Source organism: Gallus gallus, chromosome 13, assembly GCF_016699485.2.
Source record: "Gallus gallus isolate bGalGal1 chromosome 13, bGalGal1.mat.broiler.GRCg7b, whole genome shotgun sequence".
Classification (NCBI taxonomy): Eukaryota; Metazoa; Chordata; class Aves; order Galliformes; family Phasianidae; genus Gallus; species Gallus gallus.
The window spans coordinates 16525851-16546680 of NC_052544.1; the positions used below are offsets into that span (position 1 = coordinate 16525851).

General features: G+C 41.0%; 1 protein-coding gene across 3 annotated transcripts; it reads left to right on the top strand.

Moving 5' to 3' along the window:
- Positions 1 to 1751: 1751 nt before the first annotated feature.
- RAD50 (RAD50 double strand break repair protein) lies at positions 1752 to 19590 on the top strand. 3 transcript variants are annotated; one of them, XM_004945015.5, is made up of 26 exons: positions 1752 to 1797; positions 2385 to 2600; positions 2944 to 3027; positions 3267 to 3418; positions 4034 to 4222; positions 4326 to 4530; positions 4989 to 5117; positions 5349 to 5514; positions 5985 to 6178; positions 6714 to 6920; positions 7404 to 7586; positions 7790 to 7947; positions 8460 to 8635; positions 9343 to 9580; positions 10273 to 10462; positions 11078 to 11204; positions 11458 to 11651; positions 11741 to 11851; positions 12367 to 12459; positions 12549 to 12662; positions 13412 to 13539; positions 14329 to 14553; positions 17061 to 17146; positions 17593 to 17735; positions 18712 to 18845; positions 19128 to 19590. In XM_004945015.5, exons 2-26 carry the CDS (start codon positions 2472 to 2474, stop codon positions 19312 to 19314), a joined length of 3942 nt encoding a protein of 1313 aa, XP_004945072.2. In that variant the 5' UTR covers positions 1752 to 1797; positions 2385 to 2471; the 3' UTR covers positions 19315 to 19590. The 3 variants fall into 3 exon arrangements, with proteins under 3 accessions (XP_004945072.2, XP_414645.4, XP_040502924.1); XM_414645.7 differs by having other exon boundaries at positions 4037 to 4222; XM_040646990.2 differs by lacking the exons at positions 17061 to 17146; positions 17593 to 17735; positions 18712 to 18845; positions 19128 to 19590 and having other exon boundaries at positions 14315 to 14482.
- The last annotated feature ends 1240 nt before the right edge of the window (positions 19591 to 20830 follow it).

Sequence of the window (20830 nt, forward strand, 5' to 3'; positions counted from 1 at the left end):
CCGCACCAGTAACCCGGAGCCACTTTTGCTCAGCTGCCATTGAGCTCTCCATGGAGCAGTAGATTTTCTTCACTCAGTGTAAAGAAGCTGCAATTCATTTCCACACTTCAATAACTCAACAAATCCCATCTTTGTGCAAGACAGCTCAGTCTGCATGAGAGATGCCCAGACAGTGCAGAGCAGATACAAAGCAGGATTGGTAATGGCGGTGATACAGTTTGTATTTCCAACTATGGGTGTAAAGTGTGGAAAAAAGTATTACATCCCTACAATTACATCTTTTCCACTTCATGAGAGGACATCTGCCTGGGTTTCACGTTCCATGAATCAGAATGGTGTGTGAATGATCACCATGATCTAGAATCCAGAAAGAGAAAGGCACAGTGTGATGGTTGGTGCCTTGCAGTCGCTGCCCTGTGCCAGAGGGTCCTGGCATGTTCCATCCAGCAGCACTTGTCTGCATGCCCTACGAACTCAGCTAAGACATCAGCTTCAGAAACATCAAAACCACAGTACTTTTACAGAGATTTGAAGGAATAATAAGCTGAATTGGAGTAATCCTACAGCGAAACAGATAACCACACTTCATCCTTTTCCTGCACAAAGAGGTCGGGGTGGGATTTTTGCAGTTGGTAATCTGGATTTCCCACGAAGCACGGTGAATTACCGGGTTGTACCACACCTCAGACTTGTAAACCATTTCCTGGCTCTCATGGTCGCTGTGAGAGGGATGCATCACCCGCCGTCACGGTGAACCACCGCTCACCCACAGCCCCGAGTGCTCATCACTGGAAATACTCTTTAGCACGCACAGTTACTGATAGGTTGGGCACGGCCGCAGGGTCCAGGTGGCCTCAGAGCTGGTGATGCTGTGCCACCTTTTTGTTCTTTATCTTTTCATAGAATCATAGAATCATAGAATGGCCTGGGTTGAAAAGGACCACAATGCCCATCCAGTTCCAACCCCCTGCTGTGTGCAGGGTCGCCAACCAGCAGCCCAGGCTGCCCAGAGCCACATCCAGCCTGGCCTTGAATGCCTGCAGGGATGGGGCATCCACAGCCTCCTTGGGCAACCTGTTCAGTGCGTCACCACCCTCTGGGTGAAAAACTTCCTCCTAATATCCAACCTAAACCTCCCCTGTCCCAATTTAAAACCATTCCCCTTGTCCTATCACTATCCATCCTCATAAACAGCCATTCTCCCTCCTGTTTAAATGCTCCCTTTAAGTACTGGAAGGCCACAATGAGGTCTCCCCGTATCCTTCTCTTCTCCAAGCTAAACAAGCCCAGTTCCCTCAACCTTTCCTCACAGGAGAGCTGCTCCAGCCCTCTGATCATCTCAGTAGCCCTCCTCTGGACCCGCTCCAAGAGCTCCATGTCCTTCGTGTGCTGGGGGCCCCAGGCCTGGACGCAGTACTGCAGATGGGGCCTCAGAAGAGCTGAGTAGAGGGGCACAATCACCTCCCTCTCCCTGCTGGCCACCCCTTCTTAAATGTAGCCCAGAACACAGTTGGCCTTCCGGGCTGCAAGCGCACACTGCTAGCTCATGGCCAGCTTCTCATCTACCAGGACCCCCAGGCACGGGGGAGGGGATGGGGGCGACGGGGCGGAGAGGGACCACGGGAAGGGAAGGGAAGAGAAGGGCAGAGCAAAGCAGAGCAGCTGTCTCCGCATGCCTGCCCCGCGCGTGGCCGTCTGGGGGCGCTGCGGAGCCCGGCTGCGTGCCGGGGCGGGGCGAGGACGGCTGCAGTGACTGCCGGGACGGCGCGGGGTCCGTGCGGCGCGGCGGGAGCGGAGGTGACCGCGTTGTGGGCACGGGCCGGGGGTGGGGAGGGAGCTCGGTCCGGTGCCGTTTCCCGGCTCGGCGGTGCGGAGCGGAGCGGAGGGGCCGTTGCCTCTCCCTGGAAAATGTCCACCCCCGCGGCGGGGCGGGGAAATCCCGCTGCCCAGCGCTGCCCCCGCGGGCTTTCTGCAGGAAATGCCCCTTCCCGGCCGCGTCTCCCCGCGCCGCGCTGTGCCCGCGGGCTGCGCTCAGTCAGCGCGAGGCCGGGACGGGGTGCGGCGTTCTGAGCGGCGGGGCGGTGGAAAAGCATAATAAACAACAGAAATGTAACGAAGGGCAGTGCGATGAGACCTGCTGCTCTCCTATGCACCGCAGGGCTCTGCGTTGTGGAAGCGCTGCTGCTGTCGAGGCTCAGCTGTGCGCTGAGGAGCTCGCAGGCCTGCGGGGGCCTTCAGCTGCGTGTGCCCTGAGCTGTGGTGAAGCACACACTGCGTTCGGTGCCACGTGTGGGAGGTTGGGGTCATTGGGGCTGGGAAAGACCTCTGGGATCGTTAGTCCAACCATCATCCCGTGCTTACGTGCTCGTGTTGTCCCCTTTTAGGGTTATGCTTGGGCTTTGCCAAGGCTTTGTTGCTCAGGTTTGTGACGTTTGCGTTTCTGACTGTGGAAGAGGGGAAGTTCCGCCGACATGGCCAAGATTGAGAAAATGAGCATCCTGGGAGTGAGGAGTTTCGGTGTGGAGGACAAAGACAAACAGATTATCACCTTCTTTAATCCCCTGACCATTCTGGTGGGACCCAACGGCGCAGGGAAAACGGTGAGAGCTCTGCTGCCAGCCCTGCGCTCGGCTCAGCCCCGCCTGGTGCTTTTCGTAGGAAACTGATGGTGCTGATTAGGACGATTAATCATTAAGTTTGGAAACGATCTCTGAGATCATCCTCTCCAACCGTTGCCCCATCCCCACCATGCCCGCAAAAAGTTGCTTCTGCAAAACCATCTTCTCCTGATGCTGAAAAGTAAAATGCCGTGTCTTATTTCTCTCTCCCCTCCTGTCTAACTTCTGTTTGTGAGTATTTGGGCTATTAACGTGTTTTGACCATTGTCCACCTTGTTTATTCCAAATCGTCGTTCTAATTACGTGCTTCTTTCTGTTTTCTCAGACCATCATTGAGTGCCTTAAATACATCTCCACTGGAGATTTCCCTCCTGGCACCAAAGGAAACTCGTTTGTTCACGACCCAAAGGTAAAAGCCCCGGTGATTGGATGTAGTAGATTTAGTGTGAGCATCATCCTCAGTAACATCCCCAACTGCACTCAGGCTTGTGGTGTAAATAGGGATGCTCAAGGATTTGGTAGACATGAGCTGACTGTTTTATTTCAGCAAAAACAGAGCTGGGGGTTTCTAGAAGCTGGCAGGGCTTGTACCCATTTGGATGTTGAGAAGAGTTTCCCTTACTCGCTCTCTTGTTGTTTCTACCAAAGGTTGCCAATGAAACAGATGTGAGAGCTCAGATTCGATTACAGTTTCGAGACGTTAGTGGAGAGCTCATAGCTGTGCAACGATCCATGGTTTGTACCCAGAAAAGCAAGAAAACAGAATTTAAAACGCTTGAAGGGGTCATTACCAGAACAAAGTAAGCTTTTTACTGACTTCAGTGTGATGTTCAGTTTGAGATCTGTATGTTTCATGTATAAAATGAGAAAGCTTTGTGATGTGTTCTCTGAAGTCGCCGTCTGTGCTCTTGGATGAAAGGTCTGGAGCTCTGTGATCTGTTAATTGATTCAGAATCTCACATTTGAAAGCCATTGTTTTAGGAACTGCTAACATCTATTGACTTGTATTTATTTGAGAGTCGTATTACTAATAATATAGACTGAAAGTAGCATTGCACAGAAGACATAAGCTTTACTTCCTTCAGCACCACTTTCAGTTTCAGGGCATGGTCAGTCCGTGCTTGACTGCAGTCTCCACTATTTAAGAAGCGTATTCAATTGCCTTTATTCAGAATTGGTTTTGCTCCCCCTGGTGGTTTTGCAGAGTTTTTTTACTGTGTAGTACTCTTGACTTAGAACGTTTACTGTAAAGTGCCAATGATTTAAATGGTAATTGTGTACTTTAAAAATTGTTAGTCGTAGTAGGCTTTGGGACCAGTACCACGGAGAATGCTTGTACTGTTGTTGTTATTCTTAATTAAAAGAAGCTTAAAAAGAATTGCTAATAACTCTGTGGCTTTTCTTTCTGTGCGAAGCAGGCATGGTGAGAAGGTCAGTCTCAGTTCCAAGTGTGCAGAAATTGATCGAGAGATGATCAGTGCCCTTGGTGTTTCCAAGTCAGTGCTTAACAATGTCATTTTCTGCCATCAAGAGGAATCCAACTGGCCGTTAAGCGAAGGGAAGGCCCTGAAACAAAAATTTGATGAGATCTTCTCAGCAACAAGGTTTTTCTCTCTACTGAGGCATAGTTCCGTCCATCAGCAGTGACGGCTGTATTGCCAGCAGGACCTGACAGTTGTGTGATTGTTTTTGTTTTTATTTTTTAAGGTATATTAAAGCACTGGAAACTCTCCGTCAAGTACGGCTGAAACAAGGCACGAAAGTGAAAGAGTGTCAGACAGAACTGAAATACCTGAAACAGAATAAAGAAAAAGCCCAGGAAATCCAGGACAATCTTGCCAACAGAGAAGCTCAACTGTCTGCTTCTAAGGAGAATATAAAATCTATCGAGAGTCAGCTCGACCCCTTAAAGGTAGTTTGTGTGTTATTTGCATTAAGATTTTAGCATAAAACAACACGTAATTAAAAAAGAACACAGCAAAATGTCAAAGCCAGAGGGGTGTCCTGATTAAAACCATACACATTTATGTTGTTATCTAACCCTGTATTCTGCAGCAGAATTAAGCAACAAACCTCAGATGCTGCTCTAATCTGTATGCAGACATTGGAGGCATGAGAACAGTCTGTGAAATTGTAGCAGCACTGGGGTGGGTTTTTTGTGTCTTAATTTAAAAGATCTCTTTAATAGTTAGCAACTACCCATAAAGCTATTGTGAACTATAAAACTAAATGAAAATTGTTCTTTTTGTTTCAAAGTATTTCATAAAACTGAAGGTTTTACACATTAGAATACTGTATTGCATTGAACATTGCATTATGGGATTCATGAACCAATGAGATCTCTTACCTGCAGCCTTCTTTCCTTTGCAGAGTTCTCTGGCAGCAGTTGAGAAGAATCTTATGGAAGTTATGTCGCTGGACAATAACGTGAAAGCCCTGGAGAGCAGGAGGATACAGATGGAGAAGGATAATCAAGATCTGCAACGGAAAATGGAAAAGGTTGCCTTTAAATTCCATGCTGCCATGCTTTCTGCAGAAAAATCAGTCTGCCTTTTGCTACTGAATGAGCTATGCATCGGATGCTGGTTAAGAACGCTTTCATAGCCCAGGTGGCTCACTTGATAATTCTTGGGTTCTGTTATTCTAAAACCTTTGTTGTTTCTTGAACATCACACTGTTGTTTATAAACTCGTGTTTAAAAGCTAACTTGACTTTTTGTTTGGAGAACAGGTTTTTCAAGGAACAGATGAGCAGCTCAAGGATAGATACCACAACCACCAGAGAACAGTGAAGGAAAAGGAGAAGAGGTTGTCAGACTGTAAGCGGGAATTAGATAGAGCCTCTAAAGAATGCCAGAGGTTTAACAGTGAGAAGTCAGAACTACTTATTGAACGAGGTACACTGTGTATAAACTTGTATTTATTTTTTATGTCATTAAGATCTGAAATAGATTTGATAAGATTTGCAGGTGTTTGGATGGGACAAAACCCCAGAAGTGTGTGTTAGTGCTGGGTCAGTGTGATGTGGGAATCTCACAGGTAACCACACCTCAGGACCCTTCTTCTGGGATTTTTAATGTGCATTTCTTTTGAGTTATAATTACAGCATGCAGTATGTTTGTCCTTAAGTGGACCATCTTTTACAGAAGTACTGAAAGCAGATGATTTCTGGTGATATAAAACACTGTCAGTTTGGTGATTTTCAACACACTTGTTTTTGCTGTCTGACCTTGTACATGCTCTAAGTTATGAAAATGACTACTAACCAGTTATGACCAAGAGCTGTGTGGAAGCTGAATCTGTAATATTCTTACTGTGGGAGCAGTCAGAGGGCTTTATTCATGGTAAGTTTCCTTTTCTCCTGAAGGTCGTCTACAGCTGCAAGCAGATCGTCACCAAGAGCACATCAAAGTGAGGGATTCCTTAATCCAGGCTTTGTCAGCACAGCTGGAATTGGATGGCTTTGAGCAAGCACCTTTTAATGACAGACAGATTGCTGTTTTTCACGAGTTATTGAAAGAGAGGCAGAAGAGTGACACAGAAGCTGCAAATCAGTTAATGGTAAGGATTTTGTCATTTTTGAGTTGTGTTATTGTTTCACGTTAGTTATTAGCGTGTTATTAGTCCGTATGTGTCTTTATGGTGCTGGGAGGGGGAAGCTGGAGCCTTTTTTTTGTTCTTGTATTTTTTATTATGGGGTGTTTGAACCTTTCCACAACAGTGGGCTCTGGAACTAAGAGGGGTCACTGAGTGACCTGAATTGCCAAAGCTAACGAGCAGGCAGCTTTGCAGATAGGTTTTTCTTCTCAGCAGCCATCTCAAGCAAGCATGGAAGAATTAGAATGGGCAGTTGGTAAGAAAACAAGCAGCTTTGTTTTGAAGTTATCTTCAACATGGAGTTACTCTCACAAAACATTACCATCATGTATTTGCATTTTCTTATGTAAAAACATTCCTGTTAAAGTGCTTTGGTATCTGAATATTTCCATGTCTTGCATTGTAACTGTGAATGTTTGCAAACCAGTGTGAAGAAGCAGTTTGAATGCTGTGTTTTTCATACGCAAAAAATAATGAATGTATTACTGCTCACTTTCAGAGAGAGTTCACGCAGAAAGAAGCAATGAAGCAAGAACAGATCGATAAAATAAGAGATAGGAAAACTGGATTAGAGAGAAGCATTGACCTGAAATCAGACATTCAAAATAAGAGGCTGGCTGAACTGAAGAACGTGAAATATGAACTGTGTCAGTTGGAGGGCTCTTCAGACAGAATAGCAGAGTTGGATCGGGAGATCGTAAAGATGGTAAGTTAATGTGATTGAAAGCTTTATACAAGTTGGAAATGAAAATGCATACTTAGAGTATATCCCTTCTGCTCAGTGAGTTGTTAATATTGTAATAACTATGGCTGTGGTATTGCTGGATTATGTAGATATCAGGAGTTTTTTGTAGTCTTAAATTACTGGCCCAGAAAAATAAGTACTGTTAGATGTATCTTTTCCAGATAACTTGCTTATGAAAGAGGCTGGTTGGTTACAAGCATTGCATTCTGTGAAACGGTGTAATTCATTCACTACATTTCAGAACGTTGCTGTACATTTCCTATGAAAGCTTCACAGCCTTTATCATTTTGCATGTGTTCTTTGCAAATCTTGTATTGATCCTGTGCAGCAAATGGTGTTGCTGCTGGGCGCTTCTAAAGAGCTTTCCTCTGCTTCCTTTTAGTTAGAATCTTATTGTCTGCTGTGATTATATGGTTCTTCTGGGCTTTCATTTTTTTTATTTAGGAGCATGAACTGGAGAAAGCTGAGAGAAACAGCAACGTGGAAACTCTGGAACAGGAAGTGCAAACGCTGCAGAACGAGAAGATCAACCTGGACAAAGTTCTTCGGAGGTTGGATCAGGAGATGGAGCAGCTGAATCTACATACCACAACTATTACCCAGATGGAGATGCTAAAGAAAGACAAAGTAATTTTTCTGTTGTTTCATAAGAAAGGGAAGTGGCATGACAATGCAGTTCCTCCAGGATATGTGTCTTTTTCAGATATTTATCATGATGTTGTGTGTAAAGCTTCTGTGTGACTTCATGGAAACCCTTTCCTCTATGAATACTTGAGTGGCATAAACTTGGATATATGAAAACATTAATTTTAAATGCCTTATTTCTCAAGGCAGACAAAGAGGAGCAGATTAGAAAAGTAAAATTGAGACATTCTGAAGAGCTGACACTACTGCTGGGATATTTTCCTAACAAAAAACAACTTGAAGACTGGCTTCATGGCAAAAGCACTGAGATTAACGAGACAAGGAGTAGACATGCCCTGCTAAAGTAGGTATTAGTTTAATTGATTATGTCAATTATGAATTTCAGTGTTGGGAAGTTTAATATAATTAACGTACTTGTTACTTTAATTTATGATTGTTTTAGAGATGTTCTCCAAATGAAAGAGAGCAGCCAAATCAAGACATGACATTAGAAGTGTGTCAAAGGCAGCACAAAAGTAGATGACACAATGTTCCAATACGCCTTTAATTATTTATGCTATCCTATCTGAATGAATGTGCTTTGGGGAATAAAATGGTGGCCCTCTGGCTTTCTTACAAGTTGCAGAATGGCTAATAACCATATCAATCCATATGTGATTGCATCTTCCTGATTTCATTTGAGTATATAAAAGAATTTGACAGAAGGAGACATCAACACACTGTGCAGCGATAGACATTACATTTCCACAGAGCCGAAGAGGCAGGTTTTGTAGTCTAAGAGCAGTCCACAGTTCAGAAGAATGAAACATAAGGGTGTTTTTCTGTAAAGTAAGAGTTTGTGCATTGATGTTTTAGCAAACAGCTGGCATCAGCAGAACAACAGAAAAATTATATCAGTGCTGAACTAAGAAAAAAAGAAGAACAGTTGTCCAACTATGAAGCAAAGCTTTTTGATGTTTGTGGAAGCCAAGATTTTGACAGTAACCTGAACAAACTGCAAGATGAGATTGAAAAGAGTTCAAAGCAGCGAGGTAAATTTGTCTGTAGCTCTGCGTTTTTGCTCATTTTAAATATAAGCCAGAGGTACTGAGACAGTCTGTAGCGTAGGAGGTTTTATATTTGCAGGACAAAAATCAGCATAGAAGCAGACTTAAGGGAGGTCACTACTGAATCTTTGAACTTTTAACTACTTTTAACCAAATTTCCATATCTTTACTAGTTCTTCTGTTTCAGACTTAATAAAGATCAGTTGTTTTAACTCTCCCAGTTCATTCACATGTTGTGAGTGAGTTAAGTATCTGCTGTGACATACTATGTATGTAAGTGATAACCTTAGCAAAACTAAGGTAATGTTTGAGCACTTGAATCTGCCAGGTGTGAAGAGAAGCGCGGGGCTAGCAGTGTGGAATGGGTTAGATCCATAGGGCCTACTGCTCTCTGAGAGAAAGCAATTCCTGAAGGAAGTATGGGAGTACTTACTTTCACTGATCATTACTGAGGGATGGCTGAGGTTTAATAGAAAAATTCATGTTAGAGAGAACTTCAGGAGAGGTGATGTAAGGCACAGTGCTGAAAGCAGGGACAGCCCCCATTTCGGACCAGGTTGCTTGGGGCCATTTTAGTTTCCTATCTCAGTGATCTGTAAGGTATAATTTTATTTCATTTGTGGTAAATATGTACCTAATTGGGACCTATTACGTACTGTATATTCAACATCTTCCGTTTCTTTTTAAACCAGCTGTGCTTGCTGGAGCCACTGCGGTTTATTCACAGTTCATTACACAGCTGACAGAGGAGAACCAGTCGTGTTGTCCAGTTTGCCAAAGAGTTTTTCAAACAGAGGCTGAACTGCAAGATGTGATCAGTGATCTGCAGTCAAAGCTGCGTCTCGCCCCAGACAAACTGAAGTCAACAGAGTCTGAACTTAAAAAAAGAGAGAAAAAACGTGATGAGATGATAGGTCTTAAACCAATTAGGTAAAGTACTTAGCAGAAAGTATTATTGAAAGCCGTTTTCTTTGGAGTTCTTGTTTTTTGATTATTGAAAATTATGTTGACATCTGGGATGCTTTATTTTACAGTTAGGTAAGAGATAAATTTAAGAGATTAATTTTATTTAAGAGATAAATATTCTCCCAGCATTTCTTCTCTGCTTGGCTGGACTTCAACATTAGACTACCTTACAGTTTTGGTATTTCTGATCCTTTGGTGTTTCTCCTGTGGCATTCATAGAAAGAGAACCAAATCTACTTTCATCACCATTTAATGAAATCTTGATTCTGTGGGAGTCTTGAGGTTTTTTCCTTATCATAAGGTCAGGATTTAGAGTAAAAGTAGAGAAATTTAGAGTACAAGTAGGTTCCTTGCCAGTGGATAAGAGGCTCTGATTTCAAGATATTTGCAGACCATTATTTTGAATAGATTGAAGAACTTACGATAGTGAGTAGACCTTTCCTTCACAAGAGGGCACTCCTGTGCAGTGGATTGTAGGCCCTTTTGTAGCACTTGCTATACTTAAACAAATCAATCTCTTCTGGTTTTTAATTTGGTTGGTTTTGTTTTTAAATCTCACCTACCTAAGGGGATTCTGTTTGGGCTAAATTCATATAATAGATTTTGTGGTCTTGAATATCTTGAACTTAGGCTGCTGGATTTGTGTTTTATTTAAGGCAAACTGTAGTGGAGCTCCAAGAAAGGGACATACCGGACTTGAGGAACAGGCTGCAGACTGTGAACAGGGATTTTGCACGCCTGAAGGGTGAGATAGAAGAACAGGAAACACTTTTGCAAACAGTTCTGTCTGAAAAGGAAGGTGCTAATGCATGTTTACAGGACATAACTCTCATGGAAAGGTACCAGGTATGCGTTTGTAATTTCTGTCAGTATGTGAAGTGACACTTGTTTGCTACCAAGTATTTAAGTAGTTATTCAACAATACCACAAAGAATTTGAGGTTTTAATACTTTTAAAACACATAAAAATAGTTTGTAAGACAGCATAACGTAGCTGATCTTGATACTAATCATAGAATCATAGAAGCGTTAGAGTTGGAAAAGACCATTATGATATTCTAGTCCAACCATCAACCCATTGTCCAATTGTTGACCCATCATGTCAATCCATTTGTTATGTTGGCAGGGATGATATAAAACTAGTTAAACAGTTCTCTTGTTGCAGTGACAGATTGTATGTGTAACTCCTTTGAGGTAGCCTGGGTACATCAGAAGTCTGCCCATACTGACTAATTTCCTCTCACCAGTAGAAATGCCAGCTTCCAGCAGCCTGTGGGCTAGCATGACCTTATGCTAATGATGTGATGTTGCTCCAGCAAACGAGATACATTTGAAGGTGCTTTGAGTCATACATGCCTCATCTCCCAGGTTGTTTCCATGTGCCAAAGATTAAAGAAAAGAAAGAAAAACCTGTTGTTAAACACTAATATAGTAATAGCAGCACTTTTCATCTTACTTTCAGACTGATATTAGGGATGTTGAAAGAAAAATTGCTCAGCAGGAGGCTAAGTTGCTAGGGGTCGATTTAAATAGAACTGTTCTACAAGTAAGCCAAGAGAAACAAGCGAAAAAACATCTGTGGGATACCGGTAGGTCATACAAGTCTGATATTTCATTTTTATATTAAAAACAATATTCTAACTGACTGTCATTAAAGTATAAATTTTAGTTTACTTATTTTATGTTCTGAAATAACCATATTCCAATAGTTTTTGTTTGATAGTTGATTGTTTTGCAGGGAGGCATAATAACTTAATTTGGAGGTGGGTTTCTTATATAAGGAAGACATAAAATGTTAATAACGTATCGACTATTTCACTGTGTGTGTGACTTTATCTGCAGTTACTAGTAAAATTGAGCTAAATCAGAAAATGAAGCAAGACCAGCAAAATCAAATTCAGGAGCTGAAGAGTACAGTGAATGAACTCAGAGCAGAGAAACTTCAGATTTCCAGCAGCGTGCAGCGTCGTCAGCAACTGGAGGAACAAACAGTGGAATTAACCACTGAGGTTCAGTCCTTGTCCAGGGAGATCAAGGTAGGACATAATGAGAAGCCCTTGTTGGGTCGTTGTTGGTCATTGACAGAATGTGAAAGTAAAAAGGATTTCCGTCAACTGCTTTTCAGGAAGAAAAAGAACAGGTATTTCCTCTGGATGCAACTTTAGAAAAACTGCAGCAAGACAAGGAGGATCTAATTAATAAAAGGACTGCAAGTAATAAAGAAATACAAGAGAAGGTTTGTTTGCATTTGACATGGCTGGTGTTGGGGCATGGGTGGAAGCCTTGATAACAAGTTGGCTTTTAGGAAACAGTGGCTATGGGTAATGCCTTTGTTTTGTGGAACTTTAAGGTAAGAAAATGAGCATAACCAATTGTAATGTAATCTTTGGTGGTCTTATTGAATGGCTTCTGGGGACATTTGGCAATATTGAGGGCTTTTAGTGCCACAGGTCACTGATGAGTAGATCTAGGAGGAAGGGCAAGAATGGCTGTGAGCTGTCCTTGGTAAGAGGCAAACCTGTCTTTCCCAGGGCAAGTGTTCCTCTTGGCTAAGCACAAATGAGTATCATTTATTTTGGAAAGCAGTAATAAGGAGCATCTGGGTTTCAAAAGTCAGAGTATTTTGTTGGTATAAGGGAATTACGATAAGGAATTGTATCTTGCAAATAGCATTAGCCAGTTATCTTTGATGTAAGTCATACCAGTGCTTGGATGTGTGTCTGCAATTCATTTGAAGTGTTTTCCTTGCAGATGAATGCCATAAAAGAGAAAGTTAAAGATATAAATAAGTACACGAAAGAAATTGAAAACTATATTCAACAAGGAAAGGAAGAATATAAGAAGGTAACCTAAAAAACAGTCAATCAATAAAAATCTGCTTTTAAAAACATTTTTCTTTGTACATAATATGCCTCTTTTTTTTATTTCTTTAGCAAAAGGAGTGTGAACTTGATGAAGTAAATTCCCAGTTAGTTGCCTGCGAGAAACAGAAGGAAAAGATCAGTAAAGAGATGGAAATTATTCGACAGGATATTGACACTCAAAAAGTAGGTGCACTGCTTTATAGTGAAGTATACTTTGTGTAATTGAAGTGATTTCAGTCTGCTGGTGCACAGTTTGTCTCCTCCTGAGGTATTTAATGATTTGTTGGTCAGAGTGGCTGCTATGTGGGGCATTAGGCTTAAAAAAAACACAAAAACAAACAAGTCTTGTGATTTGTATACACACAAAAAAATCTCCATCATTTTGTGGTATCTCAAAGAGAGTTAAATCCGTTGTGATAACAGCCAACATTTTCAAAAGCAGCTTTGTGTGGGAAATACCTGCCTTCTAAAAGAAGGCTGCTGCAAGGTGTTTCTCAATGCAGGTACCAGGAGTTGTTGGTCACTCCGGATTTTGTCACGTGCTTTAAATTCTTCCTTGTATGTATTTCCAATTCTGTTCGTGTTCTGTATAGGAGCGGTGCATTCCCCACTCCATCTCACATCTTACCTCTACCATTGAGTTAGGGGACTACATGATTTTCCCACTTGTGTCATTGATTAATATTCACACACAGGATCACTCTTAGGTTCAGCTGTGATGATAAATATTGTAAGTATCTTTTCAGATTGAAATATACTGGTTTCCACTTGCCTTATTTCTAGTACAAAATAAGTTCGTACTGTGATAGTTTTCAGTGTTGTCAGTTGTTTTATGCTCAAAGCGTGTTGTTGAGCTGTGCAGCCCTCATACTTTGTAACTGAGAATTGATATACTGAAACTTCATAGAACTTCTTACTTTCTGTGGAAACAGATCCAGGAGAGATGGCTGGAGGATAATCTTACTTTGAGGGAGCGGAATAAAGAGCTAAAAGGAGTCGAAGACAATATAAAAGAACTTGAAAAGAAGATGGGAGAAATGAAAGTCCCACAGCTGAAAAAGTAAGCATCTTCAGAACAGAGCAGCATGTTTTGTGTAAGAATTCATTGATATCTGAATGCAGTATTCACTGGGTTTCAGTGTTTCCTGTGCTCTTAGCGTGTACCTTTCTCCCCGTTCACGTGGACCGCTTCCTCCTTCAGACTCATGCTTGCGTATGATCCCCATGACAACATAGATGACTTAGTGAAATTACATCGTTCTTCTATCTACAAATACGCACATAACCTGTTCCAATCTAAGCCATTAGTTTTAACAATTTCCACTGTTCAGTCCACGTTCAAAAAGCAACATGTCTCTGGATGAGAATAGTTTGTTTTCAATGTCCTGGGATAGGTCTCAGCAGGAAAGTCTGTGTTTATTTCTGTAGTTTAATAGCAGCCTAATACTCAGATGATAAACGTTTTTGAGAAGGAATTATCCCCATGCATCTCCTTACGTGAAAACTATTTATTTAGCTTACCCAACTGGTAGGGCACCCAACTGTTCATTGTATTTTTCTTCTCAGTATCCTCATGGAATTCCTGCAATTAAGTCAATGGTAGCACATTGGATTTTGTGTGTGATCATTTGCTTCTCCCATTCAGAATAGCGACTGAAATGTGTTTTTGGCAAACTTAAATACATTTTTATGTTAACTGTGTCTTAGTTCCAGTGGCATTAATACTGTATACTTTATATGTACAAAAGAATGAGCTGCTGTCTAAAAGAAGCTACAAACTAGAACCTTGATTTAAAATATTGTGAGATGGTACATACGTAAGGCTTGTTAATCAGTTGTGATTTGGCAGTGAACAAAAACATTTAGAGGAGAAAATAGAAGCTCTGAAAAGAAACCATCACGTTGCACTGGGCCGACAGCGTGGATTTGAGGAAGAGATAGTTCGGTTTAAAAAGGAGCTTCGAGAGTCACAGTTCAAGGATGCAGAGGAAAAGCACAGGGAGATGATGATTGTCATGAGAACAACAGAGCTGGTGAACAAAGATTTGGACATTTATTACAAGGCCCTGGATAAGTAAGTATTGTGGGTGAGGTTAGTTCTTAGATTTTGTATAGTTTTCATTACCACTGATAGCTTTGGTGCAGAAGCTTATTTGCTTGCAATATCAAACTTCCTAAGAGAACTTTTAGAAATAGTAAATTGTTGCAACTCTTTGAAGTGTATAATTATTTCTATTAATAAATGAATGTATTTAATCATAGAATCATAGAATGGCCTGGGTTGAAAAGGACCATAATGATCATCTAGTTTCAACCGCCCTGCTACGTGAAGATAGCAGTTTGTACACTGATGTGTTACTTCCATTGTTTTTGTATTTATCCTTCCTTTTTTTGGCTTTCAAAGAAAACCAATTTCTGAAAGCAAAGTAAATGAATGAAAATGTGCTACGGACTGCACAGGATTGGTAGAATCTGGGAACTCTGTAATGTATATAGTGTTCAAAAGTGCAATGGTGATGTTAACTGGAATTTAATGTAGATTCAGGTAAGTTCAGTGATCATTATAGTCTTATTCTCAGCTCTCTGTAGGACCCTTTTTGAGTACTGCTTGTACATGTTAGGACTCATATTTGCAATACAACAATTCAAGTTGAGAGAGACAGTCGGGGAATGAACCCAACACATGACACATTTGTGCCTTCTGTGCTGAAATCCTGGTGTGAAATAATCTTTTGCTCTGCTACCTCTGGTGGTTGGAGGATTTCTAGACAATAAACACATTTGCCGTGATTTTTAATATGAAAACTGATAGGAGAGCCAGGAACCTTCAGGCTGTTCCTCTGTCCCTATTCCTTTCTAGTTGTTTTTTCCCACTTGAAGGTGTTTTTAGGAAGCTTTTGTAAGTGTGTCTCCCAGCATTGTTGGTTCTGGTCATACCATACCATAAATAAGATTTGCCACATAGATTTCTTGTTCGCCATAATCTTCTTCACAGGTAAACAACTGTGTTTGCATTAAAGAATATTGCAATACAGAGGTGAGGCTTGGTTTTGTTTTTTACCCTTTTCCAGTGTGGGTGTTTTTGTACTTAGAGAAAGCAAAGATGAAAAGAAATGCACCTTGCACAGGATGGAAAGTGTAGTAAACTTTGTGATTGTTCCTGCTTCCCCTGGAAGCTTGTTTCATGCTTTTGGACTGACTGACCTAAAATAGCATCTCTAACACTGTAAACAAATAGAAAGTAAAATATACAGCCCCATGAAGAGTAAAAAAAAAAAAAGTTTCCATGTTGAAAAGAAGTGACTGAGAAGGGTTGATAAAGGTTTCTTAAGTCTTGCATAGCACAGAGAAGGGGGAAAGGAAATGATTGTGAAAGTTCCAAGCAGCAGTTTGAGATACAAGGTAGAGCACCTTCTGACCACACAGAATAAAGCCTTGGAACACAGAGTTCCAAGCTGGAGGATAAACTAAATGCAATCATGAAGATTGTAGTTCAGAAAGACAGGTCTCAAAGGCTGTTGAACAGTGGGGTATAGAGGAGCTCTGTTTTAATCAGTGTTAATGATAAAATAAATGTATTTAGTATTTGAACATAAGCCAATCCAAAATTGATTCTGTGAAGATGTGAGTTGTTCAGAGCGTTTATGATTCCTTCCTTTCAGCTTAAATGGAACTGCAATCCAAGAATTTCCCTTTTAGAATTCAGACTCTTTTTGTGTGGTATCAAACCATCTATTGTTTCTATTTAAGGCAAAACAGGAAAGCAGACTTGTAATTTCAAGAAAAATAGATAAGCATCACTTATTGGTAATCGTCTGAAAAATCAGTGAGACAAAATGTTAACTCTAATGGCCAGAGATTGAAAGCTGTATATGTAGCTGGGAAAAAATGACATTTGTGTGTTCTTCTGTGCTATCTATTGATCTTTATTGATTTAATATTCAGAGGTTTTTGATAGATGCTGATGAAGAATGCATTCTTGGATTTAATCAAGTAAATAGCAGAATGTGCTTTTTCTTTCTTCAGACTTAACTGATCCTCTTAGAGTCGAGACTTCAGTATTCCTCAGAACAGGTAGAAGTGATTCCTGTAAGAGGGGAAGTGGGAAAAGTATGCGTAAAAGGTCGATTTCAGAATTACTTTTGAATGCAGACCTGTTTTTTTTGGAAAGAAACTGTTTGCAACAAGCAAGCTTTTTTTTTTTTTTTTTTTTTTTTTTCATCAAAAGCACTGCATTTGAAAAGCTGAGTTAGAAAAGTAGCATCATGTCCTTTTTTGAATGTTTTCCTGAAGGATCAGCTATTACTGGACGGAAAACTTGTTGATGGTATTAGTCAGGGAAATAAAACATTATAAATTATATCCTATGCTACTTTTGCTGCTGAAGAGAAAGGTAGGGTCTAGTCATGACATGTATTTAGGTAATTAATTGTACATTTCTGCCTTCAAAGTGAATGAGTTGTTAATATATTCATAGTGAAAGTATTTAGAGAATAGAAAGAGAGCTTATCCCTTCTCCTGTAGTCCGTAGCAGTTCACAGTGGCTTGTATCAAAGTTTGTGCTTTTATGTTCTTCTTTAGAGCAATAATGACATTTCATAGCATGAAGATGCAAGAAATTAACAAAATAATCCGCGACCTTTGGCGAAGTACCTACAGAGGACAAGGTGTGTATTTGTAGTGTTGCCCATTATGGACCCAGTTTACTCAGCACTGCATACTGAAAATTGTTTCTTCAAACTATTGAAAATCCAGGATGTGGAAACGGTTGGTTCCATTTGGAAGGCTGTGTCTGTTGGTCACCACTGTTGTGTCCTTTTTATTACACATTTTGTAGTTAACTCTATGATAAATAGAGGTAATTTTCCGTTTTCTGTGCTTTCCAAAGTTGAGGTTTCTTTGAGCCAGGGAAGCTGCTGTCAAATTCTCACTTTTATTTCTTCAATTTAAAAACAAAAATCATTTTAAAGTATTATCTATTGGTGGGAGTTGTGCGTAGATATGTATAGCTTCTATATGCTCTCTCTCTCTCTCTCTTTAATATAATTTAGCCATTTAATGCTATGGCATTTTAAAAGATTTTTAATAATGGAAAAACTGTCTCCATTTTCAGATATTGAATATATAGAAATTCGTTCTGATGCAGACGAAAATGTTTCAGCATCTGATAAAAGAAGAAGTTACAATTACAGAGTAGTGATGATAAAGGGAGATACGGCGCTGGATATGCGAGGAAGATGCAGTGCTGGGCAAAAGGTAATGAGTGTCTGTGTGAGTTTCCTTGGCAGCCAGGCCTCGAGATGTCTCTTCTCCTTACTTTTCCCTCTCCGGATGGTATTAACAGTCATAGAAAGTGCAATCAGGGAATGCAACAAAAGAGTGCACAGTATTTTATAATGCATACAGAATAACATCTTGAAAAGGTATTCCGTGAAGAGATGTGATGGTGTCGTTGCTCGAATGTGAAAAATGCTGTCAAGTTCTCACCTGTGTGTAGAAGTGTATTTGTTTTGAAAATTCTCTACTAATGTCAGAAGGAATCCACAACTTCTTATAGAACATCGCAATAGGCAAAAAATGCATCTTCTCCTTAAGCAGTTATGCTAAAATGTTATGTAAATGAGACTGAAACTTGTTCACGGCGTCTTAGCTGATATTCTGAGAATCTTTCTTTGATCGTGAGCAGTGATGACAGCAGTTGTGATGTTTGGAAAGTATTTTTGCTAGCGCTGTTTCCATCAAGCGTTCTATGATTTTCACTAATTCATGGGAGCTAATAAAAACACGATGAGGTCTGATGATACCAAACAAATATGTGAGGTGTTAAATAGTACCATCTTCAGTTTTAGGAAGGAGTCGTGAGGTCAGTAGTTCAAACTGAGTGATGCAGATTTCTACCTTCATTGCACTATTGGGATGAGGCTTCAGCAGAGAGAAGAGGTAGTGCTAATGTCAGTGCTGAAGCATCCTTGGGCTGGAATCCTTAATTCCAGTATCTCCAGGACTTTGAGTGTTTCACTTCTCTCCTGTTTTCCAGTAGTACTTTGTAGAATGGACCTTTCAATTCAAACTTCAAGTTTTAATGTAGTTTTTCAATAACAACTTAGCTCACAAAGTTATGGTAACTGTCAGTACGTTGTTATATGGACTTTAGTCACAGTGTGTCATGGTATTAAAATTGGAATATTACACGCAGTTTCTCTGTGAACACTGAGATTTTTTGGTTCCTTAGGTACTTGCTTCTCTTATCATCCGTCTCGCTCTGGCAGAAACATTCTGCCTCAATTGTGGCATATTGGCACTGGATGAGCCTACCACCAATCTTGATCGAGAAAATATAGAGTCTCTTGCACATGCCCTTGTGGAGTAAGTAATCTCTTATCGTGAAGCTTGGACGCTTTTCAAATTTTAGTCTCAGTCAGCAGAAGTAAATTGTATTTTAAGCTGAAGTGTCTTTGTCGACGTAGGCAGAGCAGTAACATCAGAGTCCTTTTTCTTTACTTGAAAGAGGAAAAATATTTATTGTGTAATTTGCAGGGTTTTGCCACCTTTACGTGCTGGTTTCTTTTTTTAACGTAAATGAAAAGAAATGCTCATCTACTAAAACTAGAATGTGATATGTGTGCCCTGAATGACATGTCTCTGCAGGATAATAAAGAGCCGCTCACGACAGCGAAACTTTCAGCTCCTGGTGATAACTCATGATGAAGACTTTGTGGAACTCCTTGGTCGTTCTGAGTACGTGGAAACCTTCTACAGGATCAGGAAGAACATTGATCAGTGCTCCGAGATCATGAAGTGCAGCGTCAGCTCCCTTGGCTCATACGTTCATTAACATTTTAAGTAAATGTGTGTTACAGATTGGCTTAACGGAACTCAGAGGAAGGCATCTGAAAATACAGTGTCTTCATAGGATATAGTATCATGAAGGTTTTAGCTGGCATCTGAAACTGTTATAATCTTTGTATCTTTGTGTACATTTCTGCACCTGTGTTGAAGAATCACCATTATTTGTTAGAATGTAATGAATACGAAGTAGCTACCTTTTAGATACATTTTATGCTTTAAAAGTGAAAATAAAGTGATGGTGGCCTTTGTGTCCTGGACTAGATCTGGTTGCAGATTCTTAGGAACAACTGTAGCTTTGTCAATACAATACAGCTTGCTGTCCATCACTTTCGTATGTCATGTTCAAGATCAATTCACATCTCTAGCCAAGGTTTGGTCGTAGCTGCATGCCTGGTCTGCAGAAAACTCACAGCATTCACAAAGAATGTAGCTTCTGTTTCTGCGAGGTACCCTTGCTTGGAATCTTCACTAAGTATAATACCTTCCTTGAGAATAAAGGAAAGTCCCTTCTGACGAGATGAGTGAATGGGTGACAGAAGCATATTTTAACTGTATTCTCTTTATTGTGGGCAGAACTGCCGTTTGCTGTCATTTAGCTGAAGATGGTGAAGTTTATAGGAATTAAGGCAAAATCTAGATTATGGTTTTATCTTATGCAGTATCTGAACAAGTTCTCTGAAAATGGTAACAAAAATGCCTTGAAGAGTTAATCTGCAGGAATGCTGAGCTTCACCTGCACTGCTCAGAGCTCTTCTGAGTCTCTTTCCCTTGGTACAGCAGTACCTGATGGCCAAAGGGAACTTACCACTCCGATAGAGCGGCAGCCAAAAAGCCAACCTGGCCTGATCATCAGAAGTATTGAGCTTTTAGATGAGGTACGTCAGCAACAGACCTTGCTGTCTGTGAAGTCATGCAAGCCCTGAGGGTTGTGATGTCTGTAACCAAGTAAGGGAGCATCTATTCTAGATTGAATTGTGGATAAATCTACTAACAGAAGCTAGAATTAGACCTCTAATTCCTTGCAGACACCAAATGTTGCCTGAACCTTAGCTGACAGTGTATGACCAATACTCTGCTTCACAGAAAGAATCTATAAACCGCTACCAAAACAAACTGATTTCAGCAGCGTGTTTTTCTTTGGAAAATACAGGAATGACCCTGGAAATGTTGCACATTGCCTTCTTCCTGCTCCAAGAGGCAGGGCTGCCTTTGTCTCATGCTTCCCCGTGCATGAAGAGCGGTTTCCAAATGCAGCAGAGGAGAGGGTGAGCGGCCCCGGGGCGGGTTAAGCACCACGGACAGAGGCAGCCGTGCTGCCCCAAGGCATTGCTGCAGGGCTGGCGGCACATGGCTCCGTGAGGCCCTGTGGGATGTGCTGTGATACCCGTGGTCCTGCAGGGCCTTTCATAGTACAAAAGGGATGGCACTCACACCACTTGCTGAAGTGTTTGGATAATATCTGTACCAAAGCTGACAGACAAAACTTAACAGCACCCTGGGTC